This window comes from Momordica charantia (genome assembly GCF_013281855.1).
Source record: "Momordica charantia cultivar OHB3-1 chromosome 10 unlocalized genomic scaffold, Mcharantia_2.0 BLBB01000010.1, whole genome shotgun sequence".
Taxonomy (NCBI): Eukaryota; Viridiplantae; Streptophyta; class Magnoliopsida; order Cucurbitales; family Cucurbitaceae; genus Momordica; species Momordica charantia.
This window is the reverse complement of record NW_028275158.1, coordinates 662,237-682,520: the sequence shown is the minus strand read 5'-3', so window position 1 is coordinate 682,520 and position 20,284 is coordinate 662,237. Positions and strand designations below refer to the sequence as shown.

At 34.5% G+C, this 20,284-nt stretch overlaps 3 protein-coding genes across 4 annotated transcripts; 2 read left to right on the top strand and 1 right to left on the bottom strand.

The window, feature by feature from the left end:
* On the top strand, window positions 1-3,436 carry LOC111011704 (protein SGT1 homolog). The gene is made up of 10 exons (XM_022285571.2): window positions 1-234; window positions 603-672; window positions 924-1,048; window positions 1,237-1,366; window positions 1,548-1,644; window positions 1,729-1,794; window positions 2,065-2,200; window positions 2,619-2,701; window positions 2,792-2,896; window positions 3,007-3,436. Exons 1-10 carry the CDS (start codon window positions 75-77, stop codon window positions 3,106-3,108), a joined length of 1,074 nt encoding a protein of 357 aa, XP_022141263.1. The 5' UTR covers window positions 1-74; the 3' UTR covers window positions 3,109-3,436.
* A 1,219-nt stretch (window positions 3,437-4,655) lies between these two features.
* On the top strand, window positions 4,656-7,660 carry LOC111011437 (oligopeptide transporter 6). 2 transcript variants are annotated; one of them, XM_088117359.1, is made up of 6 exons: window positions 4,656-5,273; window positions 5,365-5,462; window positions 5,563-6,132; window positions 6,236-6,494; window positions 6,597-6,735; window positions 6,853-7,056. In XM_088117359.1, exons 1-6 carry the CDS (start codon window positions 4,785-4,787, stop codon window positions 6,921-6,923), a joined length of 1,626 nt encoding a protein of 541 aa, XP_087973485.1. In that variant the 5' UTR covers window positions 4,656-4,784; the 3' UTR covers window positions 6,924-7,056. The 2 variants fall into 2 exon arrangements, with proteins under 2 accessions (XP_087973485.1, XP_022140880.1); XM_022285188.2 differs by having other exon boundaries at window positions 4,671-5,273; window positions 6,597-6,677; window positions 6,853-7,660.
* A 4,505-nt stretch (window positions 7,661-12,165) lies between these two features.
* ABCG8 (ABC-2 type transporter family protein) lies at window positions 12,166-14,936 on the bottom strand. The gene is made up of 2 exons (XM_022285640.2): window positions 13,703-14,936; window positions 12,166-13,044 (listed from the first exon to the last, which is right to left on the bottom strand). Exons 1-2 carry the CDS (start codon window positions 14,784-14,786, stop codon window positions 12,314-12,316), a joined length of 1,815 nt encoding a protein of 604 aa, XP_022141332.1. The 5' UTR covers window positions 14,787-14,936; the 3' UTR covers window positions 12,166-12,313.
* Window positions 14,937-20,284: the final 5,348 nt, after the last annotated feature.

Genomic DNA, 20,284 nt, shown 5'->3' with positions numbered 1-20,284 from the left:
ATCCCCTCCCCTCCCCTCCCCTCCCCTCCCCTCCAGAACCTTCTCTATTTTCCGACGCTCCAAGTTCTTCTTTCATGGCGTCCGATCTCGAAGTCAAGGCTAAGGAAGCGTTTTTCGACGACCACTTCGAACTTTCCGTCGAGCTCTACACTCAGGCTATCGCTCTTAGTCCCAAGAAAGCCGAGCTTTATGTTGACCGCGCTCAGGCCAACATCAAACTCGGCCATTACACCGGTACTGCTCTCTATCTCTCGACTTAATGATTCTTTTTGGCTGCTGCTTCCTAGGACATGGTCCATTGACATGATTTTTTTGTGATTGGGATTGGGCGAAGGAGTGTATTTTATCGTTGTGTACTTTTTTCGGTTCTGATTTGTACTAAAGACTTTACTTGACCGCCAGTTTATTGCTTCTTGTAGAAGTCAATGTTAAAAAGGTTGTTGATTCGTGAAATTTTTGGATGAGCGATTTGGTTTATGGTTTGAATTTGAAGTTTTGCTCCTGAGATCATGTAAAAGAAAGAAGATTTACATTCCTCTGCTTAATACGAGTGAAGTGGATGGTTTTTTAAAGTTGTTTATGATTCGAGCTTATGTGTGCAGAGGCTGTTGCTGATGCAAACAAAGCAATTGAACTTGACCCTTCAAATTCGAAAGCATACTTGCGCAAAGGGTGAGTCTTGTTCTTAATTTGTGTAGCTTTTGGTATTCTATTATAACTTTTAATAGTCAAGAGTATTATATCTCAGACAGTTGGTGCAACATTGCGTGATAACATAAAAGAATTCTCGAAACATTGTGGATCCTTTATTTTCATCTTCCATGAGTTATTTTCTAAACTTTTGCCAATTTTATAAAGATTACGTGTTATCTACTCTTTGTTGATATAAATTTTCATTCTTCCTGTCATCGTCTCTGTTTTAGAACCGCATGTATGAAACTTGAGGAATATCAAACGGCAAAGATCGCTTTGGAGACAGGTTCTGCTTTGGCTTCAGGAGATTCGAGATTTGCGAATTTAATAAAAGAATGTGAAAAGCATATTGCTGGTATGTGGTTCTTGATTATTTACCAGTTAAATATGTGGTTAACTACCAATGAAGATTATAGATCTTATTTGCCAAGTTTTGTCATGTATAAACGTGGTTCTTTTGTCTATAGTTGTCATTAGTGACCATTATTTGGAAAGAGCATTTAAATATTTTTGATTTATGGATGCACCCATTTTCATTTTCAGAGGAAATGGGCGATCTTCCACAGGAATCAGTGGAAAAAACTGTTCAGGAAACTGTTTTACCAACAAACGATGTTGAACCTGTGAGTGATCAATCACACCAGGTGGCAACAGAAGCCAAACCAAAATTCAGGTTGCTGCTTTTATTCAATCCTTACATGAGTAATAATTTTCTCTCTCTATTTTTGTGCAGTATTTTTTTCCTTTTGATGTGTTTAATTTATCATCTGTTTCATTTTTATTAAATTTTATTCAAATAAGGATGCATCACATCATTGATGGTGATCATAGTTTCTGCCAAAATTCTCGTGCAGGCATGAATTTTATCAGAAGCCGGAAGAAGTGGTTGTGACCATATTTGCCAAGGGAATACCAGCAGGAAATGTTGCTGTTGATTTTGGTGAACAAATTGTATGATTTGAATTGATTATTCAATTTTTGGAATTTGTTTCAAAATTATCAATATTTATTGAAAATTTCATGGCTTGTTTGCAGCTCAGTGTGACTATTGATCTTCCTGATGAAGATGCGTATCGTTTGCAGACTCGTTTATTTGGGAAGGTATTGCCGGACTTTTATATCCCAACTTCTCTAATAGTACAAATGAGAGGTCCTATTTGATATCCAAAACAAGATGGAATGTTGTGATGTTGAAAAGTAATTTCTTTGATTATGTAGTACCCTTCATTCTTATTTTCTTTGTTTTCTGCTGCGAGGGATCCACTTCCTTACAGCTTCCTTCTTATTTGAGCATTTGTTTCCTGCAACGATAAGAAAAATTTTGTTTAGTTATGCCTCAATTTTATGTTTCGTGTTCGGGTGTCCAAACAGATAATACGTGAGAAGTGCAAATTTTTTGTTTTATCAACCAAAATCGAAATACGTCTTGCAAAAGCTGAAAAAATACACTGGACGACTCTTGAATTCTGCAAGGAGAACAGAATTACCCAGACGATTAATGTCCCCGGTAGGTGACTCTATTCTCTGTACGTCTTCATTTAACTGATCTTAGCGTTTACACAGTAGTATGGCTGACCTATTCTCTTCATTCAGTGTTTAAGATGATCAAATTTAACATCCAAAATTGTGAGCAACAATTTATGATCCATTCAATATGCCGCTGTATATTGGCTATTAGATGGGTTTGCGGACTGTATTTGCAAGATGCAGCTTTTGTTTATGCTTGAAATGTGCATTATTAAACTAGGATCACGTCTTTGGTTTAACTCTCGTGGAATGGTAGAATTATTGGCATACTATAAACTACCTGGTTAAGTATATCTGATGTCAATGATGGTGTTTTATTTATTACTAACATAATCGAGTTTGTTTGGCATCTCATGTTTTATGCTGCTGAGCTTGATGGAAACTTGTGATTTTTGCAGCTAGCGGATCCCAGAGGCCCGCTTATCCTTCCTCTAAGCCAAAGAAAGATTGGGATAAGATTGAAGCTGAAGTGAAAAAGGAGGTCTGATTGTAGTAATGGGTCTTTACTTTTTCTTCTTCGTCTTATTTGATCTGTGGTGTGAACTGACTGCTGTTTGTTGTTTTGTTTCAGGAGAAAGACGAAAAACTAGACGGGGATGCGGCTTTGAACAGGTTTTTCCGAGACATATACAAGGATGCTGATGAGGATACAAGAAGGGCCATGCAAAAATCTTTTGTAAGGCTCCTTGAAGTGTTTTTACATTTTTAATCATGCTTTGTACATATGCCAGATACTATACTTTTCCAAAATTCTTGGTTCAAATGTTCAATTTTCTTTGTTTTAAGGTGGAGTCGAATGGCACGGTCCTCTCCACGAACTGGAAGGAGGTGGGATCGAAGAAGGTGGAAGGAAGCCCTCCAGACGGTATGGAGTTGAAGAAATGGTAGATCTGATCAGAGCTTATCCCATTGGTTTGATATGCTAACTTATGAAAAGTTGCAGTTTTGAGGGAAATTTTCATTTTGGCGTCTGTTTGTAGCGAGTCACCAGTCCTTTTTTGTGTTCGGCTTGATTTGTCTACCATTTCTAAAACCAGTGGTTTGATTATTCTTCTGTTCTAAACTCTGTGATTGTATCCAGAAAGTGATGGGTGTCATTAATCTGTTCCATGTAATCAAATGTAGATCTGTTTTCTTTTGGCCCCACGATATTTTCGTTTCTTTTTCTCGACTGAATGAACTTTAGATGTTCTCAATTCAGAACATTGTTTGATGAGTGTTGTGCTCTCGCTTTTCCTACGACTCTGGTTGGTGGTGGCTCATTCTTTGATGGGATTGCTCGAGTAAATATTCTGGCTAGAAGTCGTTGGCTCATTTTTTGACAGCCACACAACTTTGTTTGAATTATAAAATTTCTAGTGCTCTTATGTAATTTGAAAGAGTTATATAATATAGTATAGTACTAATAATTTTCTTATTTAGTAGAAAGGCTCCTGTTAGATGTGTTCCATTGTTAGATGAAGGATAATGTTAAATGCTATCACTATAAGAAGATTATTTTAACTTAAAAGTTGAGAAGACTTTGATATTATGTAAATAAAATCTATAAATAATGTAATTTTAAGGAGAACAACATTGACAATATTTAATTGTTCTTTTCTTCTTAAGAGTAATGGTTCTTAATTGATTTAGCAAACTTTTTTCTTGTTATTATAAAAGCCATTTAAAAATTTTAACATTTATTTAAAATATTTGATGAGTTTCAAACTCTTCTCAACTTTCAAATATTATTTATAATTATAATATTTACATTAAAATTTTAATTTTTTAAAAAATATATTGTAAATTTTGGAGAGATTGATTTTGTGGGATTCACACTTATAAAAAAAAAATACTAAACTATATTTAAAAAAAATGATTTTGTGGATACACAAATTGGTAAATCAGATTTTAATATTATATATATATATAAATGATTTTGTTAAAACCAAAACTATTTTTTGAAGGTTGCATTTAGGCAAAGTTTAAAAATAATAATTAACAAAAGTACAGACGCATTCAAATTAAGAGAAAAATTACTAAAACGAAAAGTTAAAAGAAAAAAAAAAGAATTGAATGCGAATATCACGCAATTTTTTTTAATAATAATAACAAAAAAGCTGTAACGGGCTGTTAACGAAAAACAAATAACTAATCTAGAACTTAAAGATCTTTCGCTTTTCCTATTCGTGGAATCACATTGTTTAAAATTACAAAAAAAAAAAAAACGTAATAATTTGAAAAATAAATTTTATAAAATATTTTAAAAAAACAAAGACGATCCCCCAAATTCGAAATAAAATGATTATTTTATATTTATCTTTTCTATGATCCGGATTGGATAAAATAGATGCGGCATTATGAATTCGAAACTGATTAGGACACAAATTAGGATTACGAATTCTCAGAAATTCCTAAATCCCAATCCCAGTAGAAGTCCTACTCTCATACGAATTCGGAATTCCTTCTTATTCTACGTTTGGATTTGTGTTCTCTATAAAAAGCCAAAGGCAGTAAGAGCTTCTCACTCACTTGCCTCACACTCCACGACACAAAACAAAACTCTTCCACCCACTGCCAATACCATGACCACTACCGTCTTAGAGATTCACAGCGCCGACCCGCCGGCTCCAGCTGCCGGCGATGACGAGTGCTCCATCAAGCAAGTGGATATTACAGTGCCGAAGACCGATGACCCGAACTTGCCGGTTCTCACCTTTAGAATGTGGGTCTTGGGGATTGCCTCCTGTGTCATACTCTCCTTTGTCAATCAGTTCTTTTGGTACAGATCCAACCCCTTGTCGGTTTCTTCCATTGCCGCCCAGATTGCTGTGGTTCCCATTGGCCACTTGATGGCCAAGACGCTACCGACGAGACCCCTTTTCAAGGGCACACGCTTCGAGTTCACTATGAATCCTGGACCCTTTAACATTAAGGAACATGTTCTCATTACTATTTTTGCCAATTCTGGTGCTGGCTCTGTTTACGCTACTCATATTTTGACTGCTGTTAAGCTCCTCTACAAGAGGCAGCTCACTTTCGTTCCTGCCCTGCTTATTATGCTCACCACTCAGGTTTCTTCTTTATTCCCTTTTCCAATGCCGGTTTCTCGTATCTGTTTGATTTTTCTGATGTTGATAATTTGTGTTTCTACTTGTTTCATAGATTCTTGGATTTGGCTGGGCTGGAATCTTCAGAAAATATCTGGTTGAGCCAGGAGAAATGTGGTGGCCATCTAATTTGGTTCAGGTCTCATTGTTTAGGTGACGTGTCTTCTTACCATGGTTTTAGTTGAATGAATCTTTTTATTCTTTGTATTCATATAGTTAAGTTTGCTAACTAGTGGAACTTTGGGACTTGCAGGGCACTCCACGAGAAGGAGAAGAGACCGAAACGCGGCACCACTATCACCCAATTCTTCATTTTAGCAATGATTTGCAGCTTTGCTTACTATGTTCTTCCTGGCTACCTTTTCTTTATGCTCACCTCTTTCTCTTGGGTGTGTTGGTTTAATTCCAAGTCTGTTTTGCTTCATCAACTGGGCTCTGGCACGCGCGGCCTTGGAATTGGCGCATTTGGGGTAGATTGGACCACAATTTCATCTTATCTTGGAAGTCCCTTGGCTAGTCCTTGGTTTGCCACTGCCAATATTGCTGTGGGATTCTTTCTTGTTATGTATGTGATGACACCCCTTTGCTACTGGTTCGATGTTTATGGAGCAAAGAAGTTCCCCATATATTCGAGCAGCCTTTTCATGTCCAATGGTCTCAAGTACAACCTCTCGAGTATTGTGAATTCAAATTTCCATCTTGATCGAGGTGTTTACCGCACAACTGGGCCTGTAAATCTCAGTACCTTCTTTGCAATGACCTACGGACTTGGATTTGCCACACTTTCTGCTACACTTGTTCATGTCTTTCTCTTCAATGGAAGGTAAATTCTCAACCAAACTTCAAAACTAGATAGTCTAGACCTTGTTTGATAAAGAAATGATAAAACAACCAGGTGGTAATTGATTCATGATCTATACTTGCAGGGAACTGTGGAACCAGAGCAAAAACGCCTTTGGAGGGAAGAGGAAAATGGACATACATACGAGGCTTATGAAAGCCTATAAACAAGTACCTACATGGTGGTTCCTCATCATCCTTGTGTTGAGCATTGGTCTCTCTATTTTTGCTTGTCAATATTACAATGCATCTCTTCAATTGCCTTGGTGGGGTGTTCTGTTAGCTTGTGCCATTGCCTTCTTTTTCACTCTTCCAATTGGAATCATTGCCGCTACCACAAACCAAGTAAAGTCATAGAACCCTAATTAAAATTTAAACTACACATCTGTTTGCTTTCAAGAGATGACTTACTCACGTTAAGTCCAAATGACTTTTTTTTGTTTGCAGTCACCTGGTTTGAATATTATAACAGAGTACATCATTGGCTATGCGTATCCTGAGCGTCCAGTCGCAAACATGTGTTTCAAGGTGTTCGGATATATTAGCATGACACAAGCTCTAACATTTGTGTCCGACTTTAAACTTGGTCACTACATGAAGATCCCACCACATTTTCTATACTTTGGTCTAAAATTATAATACAATATGAAATATAGTATATGCTAAGTGTGTTGTTGTTCATAATGAATCAACTTTGTGGCAGATGGTGGGAACAATCATAGCCGTGGTGGTATACATTTCAACCGCCTGGTGGCTAATGGGATCAATTCATAACCTTTGTGACACTAACCTGCTGCCATCGAATAGCCCCTGGACTTGCCCGATGGATCGTGTGTTCTTCGATGCTTCAGTCATTTGGGGGCTTGTTGGGCCTCGTAGAATCTTTGGGAACTTGGGAGAATATGGAGCTGTGAATTGGTTCTTTATTGGTGGAGCCATTGCCCCTCTGCTCGTATGGATTGCGCACAAGATGTTCCCCAAGCATTCATGGATTCGCCTCATCCACATGCCAGTCCTATTGGGCGCTACAGCGATGATGCCGCCCGCCAGTGCCGTGAACTTTACTAGTTGGCTCATCTGTGGGTTTCTGTTTGGATTTTTCCTTTTCAGATATAAGACACAGTGGTGGAGACGCTACAATTATATCCTCTCCGGCGGCCTGGACGCAGGAACTGCCTTCATGACAATATTGATATTTCTGACACTGGGATCAAAGGGAATTGACTGGTGGGGAAACAATGTGGATGGCTGCCCTCTGGCCAGTTGCCCAACTGCCGGAGGAGTTATGGTTGATGGCTGCGCAAGCGCAATTAGATGATCTAATTTTTTTAGCTTAGCAACTAGCAAGGGTTTATAAACTGATTTTTTATCTTTTATTTTTTTAATTTCTAGATAGCTTCTCTACCGTAAATACCATGTGGGTCTGTAAATGACGATTCTTGTAACAGCCCATTTATTAAACTAAAAATATTGAGAAGAAGCCACTTATTACAAATAAATTTTTAAATTAATCTAACTAACGAAGAAGATGACTGTCATCACACCAAACTTCCCTCTACCTTTGCAAAGATAGTTATCTAAATTATGAACTCTATTTTGCTCTCTGTTTTTTAAAATTAAGCTCACCACCAACTATACTTTCTTCTAACTATTATTGGAATTTGAACTCATAAATTTCTGGTCAGATATATTTACTTTAAGTTATATTCAAGTCGACAAACAAACTAAATTTTAAAAAACATAAAACTAAAATCGAAATTATTATCAAATCAGGTAATAAATAGTTTCTTAGTTTTGTTAGATTTGATTGGCTGCTCGTGGGTAGCTTCAGTAATTAATGCTAGTTGAAAAGGGTGGCATACCAAAGCCAGATTAAGCGTATGGAACATTTTTTATCATAGAAGTTGAAGAATTTTACTCTTGAATTTCCTTGCAACTAAACTAAATCATCCCTCCAAAGCTCTTTTTAGTGGAGTTTTTTCAACAAACAAAATATAAGAATTTAACATAGTAATAAAAATAATCAAATTTTAAAATCGTGGCTAGGCCAAATAAAATGGCGTGGATTGATTCACTCTGTCTAAGGAATAAGAGGTATTGCTCACCAAACTAGGAGCAAATGTTTTTTTTTTTCTTATCACTTGTTTAATGTTATTATTGGCTTAAACAAATAATACAAAGGTGTGTTTGGAAGTGATAGAATGAAATGAAAGATTTTGAAAATAGATATTTAAGTATAATTGATTTTCCAATATCATCGTCGAAGTGATACCTTAAAAATAACTTTAAAGTGATTTTAACTTTTCTAAAGTCAATTTTTTAATTTGTCAAATATGATTCATTTAAGGGACAGTGATTTTGAGAACCGACCAAATACATCATAAAAATCAAATTTAGAAAGGGTGAAAATTAATGCTTTGTTTTTCCAATTGCCAACTTTCTACTTCCAACAAGGAAAAAATGTGTTATTTTGTGATTAAAAATTAATAAATTTTGATATTTCGATATGATAAACAGGGACACCTGATATAAATTCTGAAGACTTTTAATAGGCATTCTTATAAATGTACAAATGGCTGGCCCATCTAGAATAACGGACACTCCAAATGAGATCTTTTTGACAAGGGCTTCTCCAAGGCTTTAAATTGGTCTCTTTGGCTCTTTAAATGGAGTTAAATAAATAAATAAAGTATATATATATATATATATATATATATATATATATATATATAGCTTATTATTTCTAAATAGGATATATTATTGATTATTTAAAGAAAAACTTCTAAATATTCATAAAAAATTATGGTTTTAGATTATTTTTTCACAATGATGTTGGAAAACGTAATTATGTAAGATTTATATAAATTTTAAAACCTTAGATAAAAACTAATTTAATAACAAAAAAAATTCCGTTTGGATTGTAGTAACACAATAATAATAATAGTAACAAAGTTTTAGAAATTAGGATTTATGTATAGCCTGTATTTTGACTTTTGGAATATTTGGGGATTATGAAACTTTGCGTACTAACTTATGAGTTTCAAAAAACCAAGAATTAACAAAAGAAGATAGGCATTAAACAAGGTCACACGTTAAATGAATATACAATCTCCCCATCTTAGGTTATAATTACAAAACTTAACTTGTGAATTAAATAACTTCTAACTTTTTTAAATGATTGCAATTTGTTATCTACAATTGTCCATCTCAACTATTAGATGATGGAAAATGGTCAACCAATAAGAAGAGCTGATCTGATTGTAGGTTGAGATATAAAGTTTCAGACCCATTTTTCAAAAATATAGCTCCGCTATTGATACAGCTCAATCAAGAATATAACTCTCAGCTATCTTTTGATTCGAGCCAAGCTATATTACACCAACAACCGTAAGCACTCTATTCAACTCCCAACTCATCACTACTGCTTAATTCACGTCGGGCATCACACGACGTGCAAAGTGGATGAAAAGTGGGGCCCACTCCCAAACGACTATAAATACTGAATTCTCTCCGTACACAAATATGATGCTCGTCTTGGGAGCGGATACCTCAGATTGAAACTGACTTGAACATCGAAGTATCCACTCTCTGTGTGTAGTTCTTTCTTCACATACCTTACTCCATTATAGGTCGGCCTCATTAATTCTCTCATAGGTCGGCCGTGCTCCCTTATAGGTTGGTAGTGCGCTCTTTCATAGGTCTGGTCGTTCAATCAGGAAATCAAAAGTTGACATTGACATTAACAATCTTATTTTTATGGTGGAGCTTACAACCACAACATTTCTTTATTCTAACGTAACACAATTTAAAAAAAAAAACGACAAACAAATAATACATATGCACGTCAATATACTATCAAACATGCATGTACACTAGGACTAAAAATCAACCACAAATATCGATGGTGTGATATTTATCCGTTCTCTCTCCCTCTCACAATCTTAACTTGTATATCTTAGGTTAGTATGTTTTGCTACGCTCCAAGTTTTTCTCAACAAACTAATTTTTGTGGTATAGTGATAGTATTGGCAAACTCCATCAATTCTATCCTACTCAAAGTCTGTTTTTTTTTTCTTTCTATTTTAAATAATCCTACTCGAAATGGCATTATGAAATCATCTACAGAGGCATGTAATTTTGTAGTTATTATACTCAAATCGTCTATTTAAGGGACCCCAATGATGTTTAAGTCTACGTGGCACCTAGTTAACGAGTTATATCAGAAAAATTCAACAAAATTTTTTATTTTATTTGAAAAAAGAATTTATATAGATATAATCTATAAAGAAGACAAAAAAAAAACCAAAAAGAAGAAGAAAAAGGTTCACGTGCTACAGAAACACAAGAGTAACCCGTGAGTGAATATTTTGGTACTGATTCAATCAGAGAGCCTTCACCATCCGACAAAACAAAAATCTCTCTCTCTATTTCTCTCTCCTTTCTAAATCTGCATATCAAAATAGCTAAAACGCCCGTGACATGTTATTGTTTGAACGATCTAAAATGTCAATATTTATTTTTTAATCTGTATAATTTTAGGGCTTTGGTTAATGTTTTCGTTTTTTATTTTTCATTTTTGAGAAACTCATTTGGCAATTGATTTAGTTTTTCGTTTCTTTTTTTAAAAAACATTTATAAAATTGTATAGAAATTTTGAAAACAACAAAATTGATTGTGTTGCTTCTCTTTCTTGTTTCCAATTTCTTTTTTCAAATAAATAAGGACAAATAAAAATATTTTTTTTATCAATATTGACTTATAAAAAAATACATAATAAATATTAAAAAATAAATATAATATAGATATTTTGAATATTTAATTTAAAAATCAATTTTCACATAAAAAGTTTACTTTTTTTAATTTCAAAATTTAGAGTATGAATGGTAAGAAATAGTAAGTTTATGTTTCTTTTTTCAATAAAAGAAAAAAAGAATGAAAACAAGAAACCATTCTCAAATGATTTTCTTTTTTGTTATTTATTAAAAAAAGGAAATGAGAAATAAAAAATAAAAAATGAGAAACGAGAAATAAGAACGTTTCCATACGGGCCCTTAATATCGAAGTGTTAATATGAGTATAGTTTTGGCGAATAAGACATCAATTATCATTTCAAAAGTTGATGTGATTCAATATCCTTCATCCGGCAGTAAATAAGTGTTTTTCATTCCTAATTCTAAATTTTTTTAAAATATAATAATTACAAATGTAGATGAGATAATTTAAACCATCAACTTGTAAAATATGTTACTAGCTAATAATTTAACCCATTCTAAAAGTTTAAAACTTCAATATTATCCCATTATCAAAAAGTATTTAACTCCTTTTTAAGTCACTAATCGCCTTATTATCAATAATATCTCACGTCAAATAAAAAAAACCAAATTTAGTTTTCAAATATTAAAAAATTACATTACAAACAAAAAATGGCCACCCACTACAAATTCTGAGTGTTTCGACTCAACAACATTATTGTATTAAAACTTTTCATGGAAGACAATTTAAGCCCATATCTTTATTTAATCAATTTGATGTATTTCCATAAAAAAAAATATATATAAGATAATAAAATTTGAAAGGTTTTGTAGTACGAAGAAAATTCAAATTCCATAAGAAGAAAATGTCATGTGTGAAGGTTGGACGTGGGGACATTTTGGACATTTCGGCCCATCTGCCGAAAATGATTGAAGCCTCACCCTCACATCAAAGGGCTCCTAAATCCCCAACAGCCATCTCTCTCCAATGTTATTTTCATAGTCTTATTCTTGCAAAAGCCAACCAATAATCATAAAATAATTGACAATATCCAAACAAGAAAGATGCTTATTAATTTGTCTTCAACTTATTTATCTTTAACTCATTTGAGAAGGGGAAAAAAAACTAAAATGAAGGCAATATATAGATTCTGGTGGTCGAAATTCGGCTAGAGTAAAATCTATGTTATAAAGATGAGCTTATACATCCACCCAATAGTAAAGAAGTTTGCAACATTGTAGAAGATTATTAAGCTATTACTATATACAAAATGCATTATTAATTTTCATATATGGGCTAAGATTACCATAATAATTCTTAGTTAACTTTGAAAAGCCAAAAATAATCAATTAAGAAGGTGGTATTTCCAAATATACCCTTTGAATGAATTTATCTGGGGTGGGTGTGGTTAATTATTTCTTAGACCGGGAAACCCTTCTAATCAGCACAAGCAAGCAAAGAAGGCGATAGAGCACGAAGAAGGCGAGGAGAGCATAGACATTAGTCCAGCGCTGGCGCTCGTGGAGGCCTCTCTTGAGCAGGACGTCCGCGCCCGTGACCAAGCACTCCTTATCATTCTCCTCGAACCAAATGAAGCACGTGGAGAGCATGCAGGAGTACTCGTTGATGAGGAGCGCGTCGAGGGCGTACTTGTACATGGAAAGGAAGTGCATGAAGAGCCAGAACTTGGGGAGGCTGTCCGGGGAGATGAAGTAGCCGGAGAAGAGGAAGGAGGCGGCGAGGAGGGCGGTGACGAGGGCGGTGCCGGCGATGAAGTTGGGGGCGAGGGAGCTGAGGAAGAGGACGAAGGAGTTGGCCATGAGGACGATGGCCCAGATGACGAGGACGAAGAAGGAGAAGGCCTGCCACGTGGAGCAGAGCCCGACGAGGAAGTAGACGGAGACGGAGTAGATGAGGGCCACGGCGAGGAGGTAGGGGAGGAAAACGAGGGTGTTGGCGATTATGTAGGAGGAGAGACGGTAGACGCCGCCGGAGGTCTCCCGGAGGAGGATGGGCCGCTCGCCGAGGAATATCGGGAGAGTCTCCGTCGTGGAGGACAGCAGGAATGTGAGTGTGAATGCGAATAGACCCAATCTTTTGTCTATGCCTGCCTTGTCCAAACCAATGTTTATGTAAATTGTACCTGACGTTCATTGTTATTGAGTTAATTAACAATATTGGCAAGATGATAATAATAATAATAATGGTTAATTTTCATATTTCATATTTCTCGTTATATCGATAAAGACCTGTATTGTATTATCTACCATTTGATGTTTGACGGTTAAGAAAGATGGATGTAAAAGCTGAAAATTTTTAAAAATTTTCAAAGATGATGCACCTAGACAAAAGTATTGTTCTATCAATTTTACTACCAAAATATTAATGAATACAATTAAACAAAACATAATAATTCTAAATATTCTTTTTACAAAAATTAATTTTATTAATTCTCTAATCTAAATTTTAAGATAACGTTATCGAACTTTCCAAAAGAAAGAACAAAAATCCAAACATCTTATGTTTCTTATTTTCAAAAATAAAAAATATAAACTAGAAACAAGAGGAAAAAAAATACTTGGAAGAGAAAAAAAAATGTAAAATTAGACTTTTCAAAAAAAAAAAATGAATGGTCTATTTTTCGACGGTAGAAAGCACAAGATTTGGTCCAATAACAGTGAGGACAAGAATGGGCGACTCTAACTATTTTTCCCAAAAAAAAATCTATGCTTCAAAATTGATTGTAAATTTGTAATTCAATATATTAAATTCAACAGAAAATTTTAAGGGAGAGTGGTTACCTAAAACAATTCCGACAATGAGTGCCTCCAAAGTGTTGGTCAAAAGCAGCTGTCTCGTCCGGAAAATGATCATCCAAAACCTCCAATGGAGGGTCAAGATCTCATGCAATCTCGAGCTCCTGTACTTGATCGGAGGATTCTCTTCATAATCCGGACGCGGCGTAGCCTCGCCGGTGACGGGCGGCAAATCAGGAGGAACACAAGTAGTAGTGGGAGTGAGCTGGTCCAGAATTTCCATCGCAAATTCCAAAGGATTCAGCTGCGGAGGAATCGAAAATTCATTCGAAACCAAAAACTCCTTGAGAGTCGACAGAGTTCCATGGTGGATCACGCACCCTTTCGACAGCAGAAGAATCCCGTCGATAACCGACAAAATCCGGAAGCTGGGCTGGTGAATCGAAAGCACCACCGTCCGATTCCGTGACTGACAGATGGACTTGAGGGACGACATGACGTTGAAGGCGGACGCACTGTCGAGTCCGGAGGTGGGCTCGTCGAGGAGCAGAACGGCGGGGTCGTGGAGGAGGCTGAGGCCGATGGAGACGCGCCTTCTCTCGCCGCCGGAGATCCCGGAAATTAGGCGCGTGTTGGCCACGTGGGTGAGGCGGAGCTCGGCGAGGAGGGAGTCGACGGTGGTGGGGATGTCGGATTTTTTGGGGATGAGGAGGCGGGCGGCGAAGGCGAAGGTCTCGGAGACGGTGAGGAGAGGGAGAGAGGCGTCGTGCTGAGGGACGTAGGCGGAGAGTTTTCTGAAGGAGGAAGGGTTTATAGGGGCAGAGTTGAGGAACAGGCCGCCGTGGCTCGGGGCGGTTCGGGCGGCGATGATGTCGAGGAGAGTTGATTTTCCGGCGCCGCTGGGGCCCACGATGGCCAGGATTTGAGATGGGTGGGCCGTGAACGACACGTCGCGGAGAATGTACGTGGGCGCGGCGGCGGCGCAGGATTTGAACCACTTGTACGGCGACAAGGTGGCGGCGGTGATCACGGTGGTGGATTTCGCGTAGGATATCGACGATGCGGTTAATGTGTAGCTTCTGAGCGGCGGTGGCGGCGGCGGCTGCGGCGGCGGTTGGTCTTCTTCCATTGGGGAGGGATTCTGTAGATGGACGGAGAGAGAATGTGTGAGAGATAAAGGGATTTGAAGGGGAAGTGAATTCTTCGAAGAGATACTTCAGTCTCTCTCTCTCTTTAATTTAATAATGCGGTTTGGTTTATGAGTATAATTTCATGATTAAAAGTTAGCTAAATATATTAAATGGTTTCTAATTTTTTAAGATTTTTAAAAAATTGATCGTTAATTTTTTATAATTCTATATGTTATGTCGCTAAATTATTGTTATGTCACTAAGCATATATCAAACATGTCACTAAACATATATCAAACATATTATGTCACTAAATGAATTTTTGTTGAGGGGTAAATTGGGTATCATAGTTTAAAAAAATAGCATTTCAATGACATGTATATAGGTTAATAAAATAATAATTATATGATGCATCAACTTTTAATTAACAAATTTTGACCATTTTTTATGGATAACTTAATATTGAATGTTTCATACATTAAGAATAAAATTGAAAATTTGTTAAATATCAAAAATATATTTAGCCTAAAACTAATTGTGAAAATTTTAGTAATATTTTGCTTAGTTGGTGTGACTTTTTTAGAACAAAAAAAAAAGGTGTGAAGCTTATCCATGAAACTTAAGGATTTTATTTTGTTGAGAGGATGAATTTCATTTTCGAACTTGTTGATGGTGAAATGACAGTCCGTACCTGAGAAAATGAAGCAAAAACTTGTGGCTCTCAAATATTGCATGGCCTTTACTTCTATTATTGTTTATTGTTTATTATTTTATTTTATTGGGATGAAGTCATTAAAAGTCAGACTCTCGGCATGCAAAGACACGACGTGGGGACAATATTTTGTTTCTATCGCCAAATTATGGAGATATTGAAATTTTTATTGAAAAAAAATAGCTATATTAATTGTTTCATCTTGGTTTACCTCTACAATAAGCATAGAGGGTTGCTTCAAAAAGAAAAAAAAGCACAAAGGGGTCAATTTTATATAAATTAATAATTTCAAATTTCAAACTTAGTAGTGATTTAATGTAATAATAGGATATCTCGTCTAATGCTTAAAATCTTTTGGAATACTATTTTCTTTATGATAAATATTTACCCCATGTTTGGGTAACAAATTCTTACGGTTCAAGATGTGTCCAATAGCAAATTGACATTTGTACATTAAAAAAACTAGAGTATGGAAATAATATCTCACATAGAAGGTGGTGGTGTCAACTTCTAATTCGACCACAACCTAAACAGCTAGAAAAATTCACAAACAATATTTAGTTGTTAAACCGCTTATATCTTTAGTTGACCACTGTTAAAAGTTTTGACATAGAGGAGAGAGAAATACAGAAAGAAATATATTTTTTGTAATTTGAAGAATTATCAAATTTTTAGTGGATGTCAGCAGTGAGATAAGTGTTGACCAATAAATACTTAAATATTTATCAAATTAGATAACGATGAAGGAATAAGTTAGTATTACATGAATGATGTGTACTGCAACAAAAACTCATATGGTAATGGAGTTTCAAGACTTAGGAATAGAGTGTCCAAGAATCTATTTAAGGCATGCATCATATTCCTTTAAGATACGATATCCAAATGTACGATCCATGTCCTCTCTTTAATTCTACATTCAATCTAAAACTGTTACTAAGTCAACTCGTAAATTTTTTAGGACTCATTATTTTTGGTATTGTCATGCGATCCATTGCAGACTAAAACATGAGAATGATTTTGGTAACAAATCATCATTATTATCTTTATGCTAATTACTTCTAAAAAAAATTGACAACTCCTTATTTTGTATAAATGTAAAAAAAAAATATCTCCTTTTATTTTTTTTTATTTTACATTTTTCTGGTATTGGTACAAAATTTAATGGGGTAAATATAGTCGAGAACCAATCGTTGAAAAGTTCACGAGCTCACTGTAGAATCACCGATATTTCTCTATCCTCAGAGAGAGAGAAAGCTTTGGAAGAAGCGAAATGGGGGATGGTGCGTGGATATTTTAATTATTTTAAAGTATATTCAGAAAATGGCAGCCCGTGACACATTTCCCTCCATACATAACTAGTGGGCGTCGTCGTTTTATAGTCTGCAATTTATTAAAACGCACTTCCAGCACAAAGACAAAACTCTATACCAGAACAGAAGCTTAACAACTTTAATTGATAATATCATACACAAAAATGAAAAATGAAAAATCATTCCTACGTGGCATATCTCCAACTAATCCCACGTGCGATGTGTAACAAACTCATTAAATTTTTTTTTTATATTATTTCTCGTATTTGATTGTGGTTTTATTTTATTTCATTTTCAAGTAATAAACTCAAGAGATTTCTTGAAGTTAATTGATTTTTTATTTGTTTAATATTTTTATTAGGGTGTTACTGATATATTTATTTTATAAGTAGTGATGTAAGTTCTAAATTTAAAATATTTATATTTATTTCATAGGGATACTTCAAGATGTACTAACTTTTCTCTACCGGGTGGGCTTGGGCGTGGTACAAAATGTCATCATTGGGCCACGTAGGGTATTGGGTTGTTTGGTTATGGGCCTCGTATATTGCGTGACCATGGGCCAAAAAAAGCCCAATTAAACAAACATCTCTCCCTCACACACAACAGTATAGGTGCTGTCTCTGTCTTTTTCAGTAGAATTAATAGTTCAATAAAGTCGTGTTTAGACTGACCAAATATATTAATTTAATATTATTTTTACGGTGATTGAACTTTCTATCTTCTCATTCCTTTTTCCTTCTCTTCCTATCCTTCTCGGGCAAACCTCACCAATGCCCATAATCTCCCTCCTCGCCCGTCATTGTCATCGAAAGCCCTCACCAATATTGAGCAACCTCATTCCGATATAGAATGAGGAATCATCGTTCCTTTTTAGATATGAACGAGTGTTCCTTGTAGAATTTGAACGAGAAGTAGAACGAAGAACGAGATGGACAGCAAGTAACAAGATCAAGTTTGTCGAAGAAGATAGAAAATCTCACTATCATAAAAGTATTATTAAATTAATACATTTTGCCAAATCAGCAATATATAACCATCAACTTAACCACCACATCGTATTTAAAAAAAAAGTCACAAAGACCAAAAATGTCTATTTTGAAATTTTAAGGACCGTAAATCGATACCGTACCACCAAACTTAAAAGGGAGAAAAAATATATTTTACAATATACATTCACACACATATATAAATAATAGGCAGGCACAATATTTAATGACATGGAATTAGAGATTCAATGAACTAAAGGAACACTAATGAATTTAATCATAAACTATAATGGTGAAGAAGAGGAATCACCTACCCAGCTTTTGATCCCAATGCTCGTTAAAAAATAAATTAATTAATTAAAAAAAAAAGAGAGAGAAGGAGGAGCAAAGAAAGGGCTTATAATTACTAATTAGACATTAAAAATTTTGGCCGAAGACAAAGAAGCTAATTAGGAGATACGAAAGATAAGGGGGGGGACAAAGCAAATCCAAAACCCTCGGAGAAAAACATGGTGTTGGCGTTGGGTACTCTAATTATGTCTTTAATTTTCTCTAGGGAAAGGGTTATATATTCAAAATCCATTGTATTGTTTTGTCTTGAAACTTCCGGCCAATATTAAATCAATTCTGTTTCTCTTCTAATAACAAAGGGGCTTTCCCTCATTGGTACAGTGAACCATATTTCAAGGTCCCATCTCTTCTTTCAAAACACCTTTATGTTCTTTTTTTTTTTTTACCCATACATCAAGGAGAGAGAGTTTTTTTTTTTTTTTATAACCTTTTTGATAAAAACAATGGGAGGTGTGGAGAGAGTGAACTCTTGATTCATTCGCTATCCTAACTTCCTAACTAATTTTTGAGGTTTGGTTCAAATGTATGTAGTCGATAATTATACTCTAAAAAATTGAATTATAAAAAATAAGTGGCGGTGGAGATTTTGATCCTGGCCTTTAGTTGAAGATATGTATAATTATGCTCCTATCAATAGGATAAAAGTTCTTTAGATGTTAAAATAATTCGGATTTGTAACTACTAATGGTTTATTTTGTTCTAAATTTTATTTTTTTATAAAATCAATTTTTAGTTCTTAAAACTTTTAATTTCTTTTTATATTTAACTAATTAAAAAATTAATATATATATAATTTTTAACATAAAAATTAGGGAGATTCATTTTCAAAGGATTATAGGATGACTTTTAGGTTCCAAATTGCATTCAATTCAGTTCCTTTCAAATCCATACTAATTAAATAAATAAATAAATAAAAAGAATGCAATGGTTCAATTGAGAGACAGAAAGCATTTATATGCTTTTTCACTTTGAATTAATTAGCTGAGCCTTTTGTTCAAAGAAAGCAAATAAAAATGCTGCTTTTGATGTCCCAAACTAAAGCAAAATTCTCAATACATGTTTCCAAAGTGAAAAAAGCTTCTTTTTTCTCGTTGAAATTGTCCCCAAGAGGGTTCCAATTTTGGGAAAGTCCATTTTTCCCCCTTAAATTACCCTTTAGAATTTACTTTCTGATCGTTGTCAAATTCATAATTTAAAAAATTATCAAAATGTAAAAGTTTAACCAATATGATAGTTAGTCAATAATAAGGAAATGAAATATATTGCCAAGCCTTGAATTTCAACGATATTTGAAGTCTATGATTTAAATCAAATAATAATAGAGTATAGCATGTGCATACAAAAATTAAATTTTTATTCTTTTCATAACTTGTGGTATTAGCCAAAGTTGGTCAAAGGTCTGTGAAAGTTTCAAAACTTTACTTTTAAAGAAGGGGAAGGAAAATGAAGAGTGCTAGAGGGATAGAATAGGTGTCATTTTTCAAAAGGAAAACCCAAATAGTAGATAAACATATAAAGATTCTTCCTATTTTGACCTTATTAATTATTACAATTGTGCAAAAAAGTCCAAAAGATTATCCATTTAACAATTAATGCCATAAATCATTTGGCTTTTTGACCAATTTTCCTTTTTCCGTTTGATAGAAAATAAATGTATAAATTACAACTTGTAGGATAAAAACGAACATTCCAATGGTTAAAATTTAATCACATCAGATATATAACTTAGTTGTGAAAATGTTTACCATTTTTATTAAAGTTTTCAAAACAAATATTAGGCTTGAGGAAAAATAATCATGTGAAAACATATTAATAAAGAAGAAGGTCACGTCTACATAAATAGCATAAAATAGATATATATTTTTAAATATAACAAAAAGTTTGAGATTTTACAATAAATATATAAATATATATCCAATTCAAGTTTAAATGTAATATAAAATTTGTTAGGAAAAGACAAAAGAAAATAAAAATGTTTTCAAAATGGTCATGTATATAAGCTTTTTGTGTTTTTATATTAATATTTTTATTACTTCTTTTATATTAGAAATATATGTGAATTATCATACTCATTTGACTTAATATCTATATGGGCATAATATAAATAAGAAATGATAAGGAAATCATATGGGACA

Coding starts and splice junctions, on each gene's coding strand:
- ABCG8 (XM_022285640.2), bottom strand. CDS start 14,786: ATGGAAGAAGACCAACCGCCGCCGCAGCCGCCGCCGCCACCGCCGCTC. Junction 13,045..13,702: donor CATTGTCGGAATTGTTTTAG/GTAACCACTCTC, acceptor AATGAACGTCAG/GTACAATTTACATAAACATT.
- LOC111011437 (XM_022285188.2), top strand. CDS start 4,785: ATGACCACTACCGTCTTAGAGATTCACAGCGCCGACCCGCCGGCTCCA. Junction 5,274..5,364: donor TTATTATGCTCACCACTCAG/GTTTCTTCTTTA, acceptor CTTGTTTCATAG/ATTCTTGGATTTGGCTGGGC. Junction 6,495..6,596: donor TTGCCGCTACCACAAACCAA/GTAAAGTCATAG, acceptor TTTTGTTTGCAG/TCACCTGGTTTGAATATTAT.
- LOC111011704 (XM_022285571.2), top strand. CDS start 75: ATGGCGTCCGATCTCGAAGTCAAGGCTAAGGAAGCGTTTTTCGACGAC. Junction 235..602: donor CAAACTCGGCCATTACACCG/GTACTGCTCTCT, acceptor TTATGTGTGCAG/AGGCTGTTGCTGATGCAAAC. Junction 1,367..1,547: donor GAAGCCAAACCAAAATTCAG/GTTGCTGCTTTT, acceptor ATTCTCGTGCAG/GCATGAATTTTATCAGAAGC.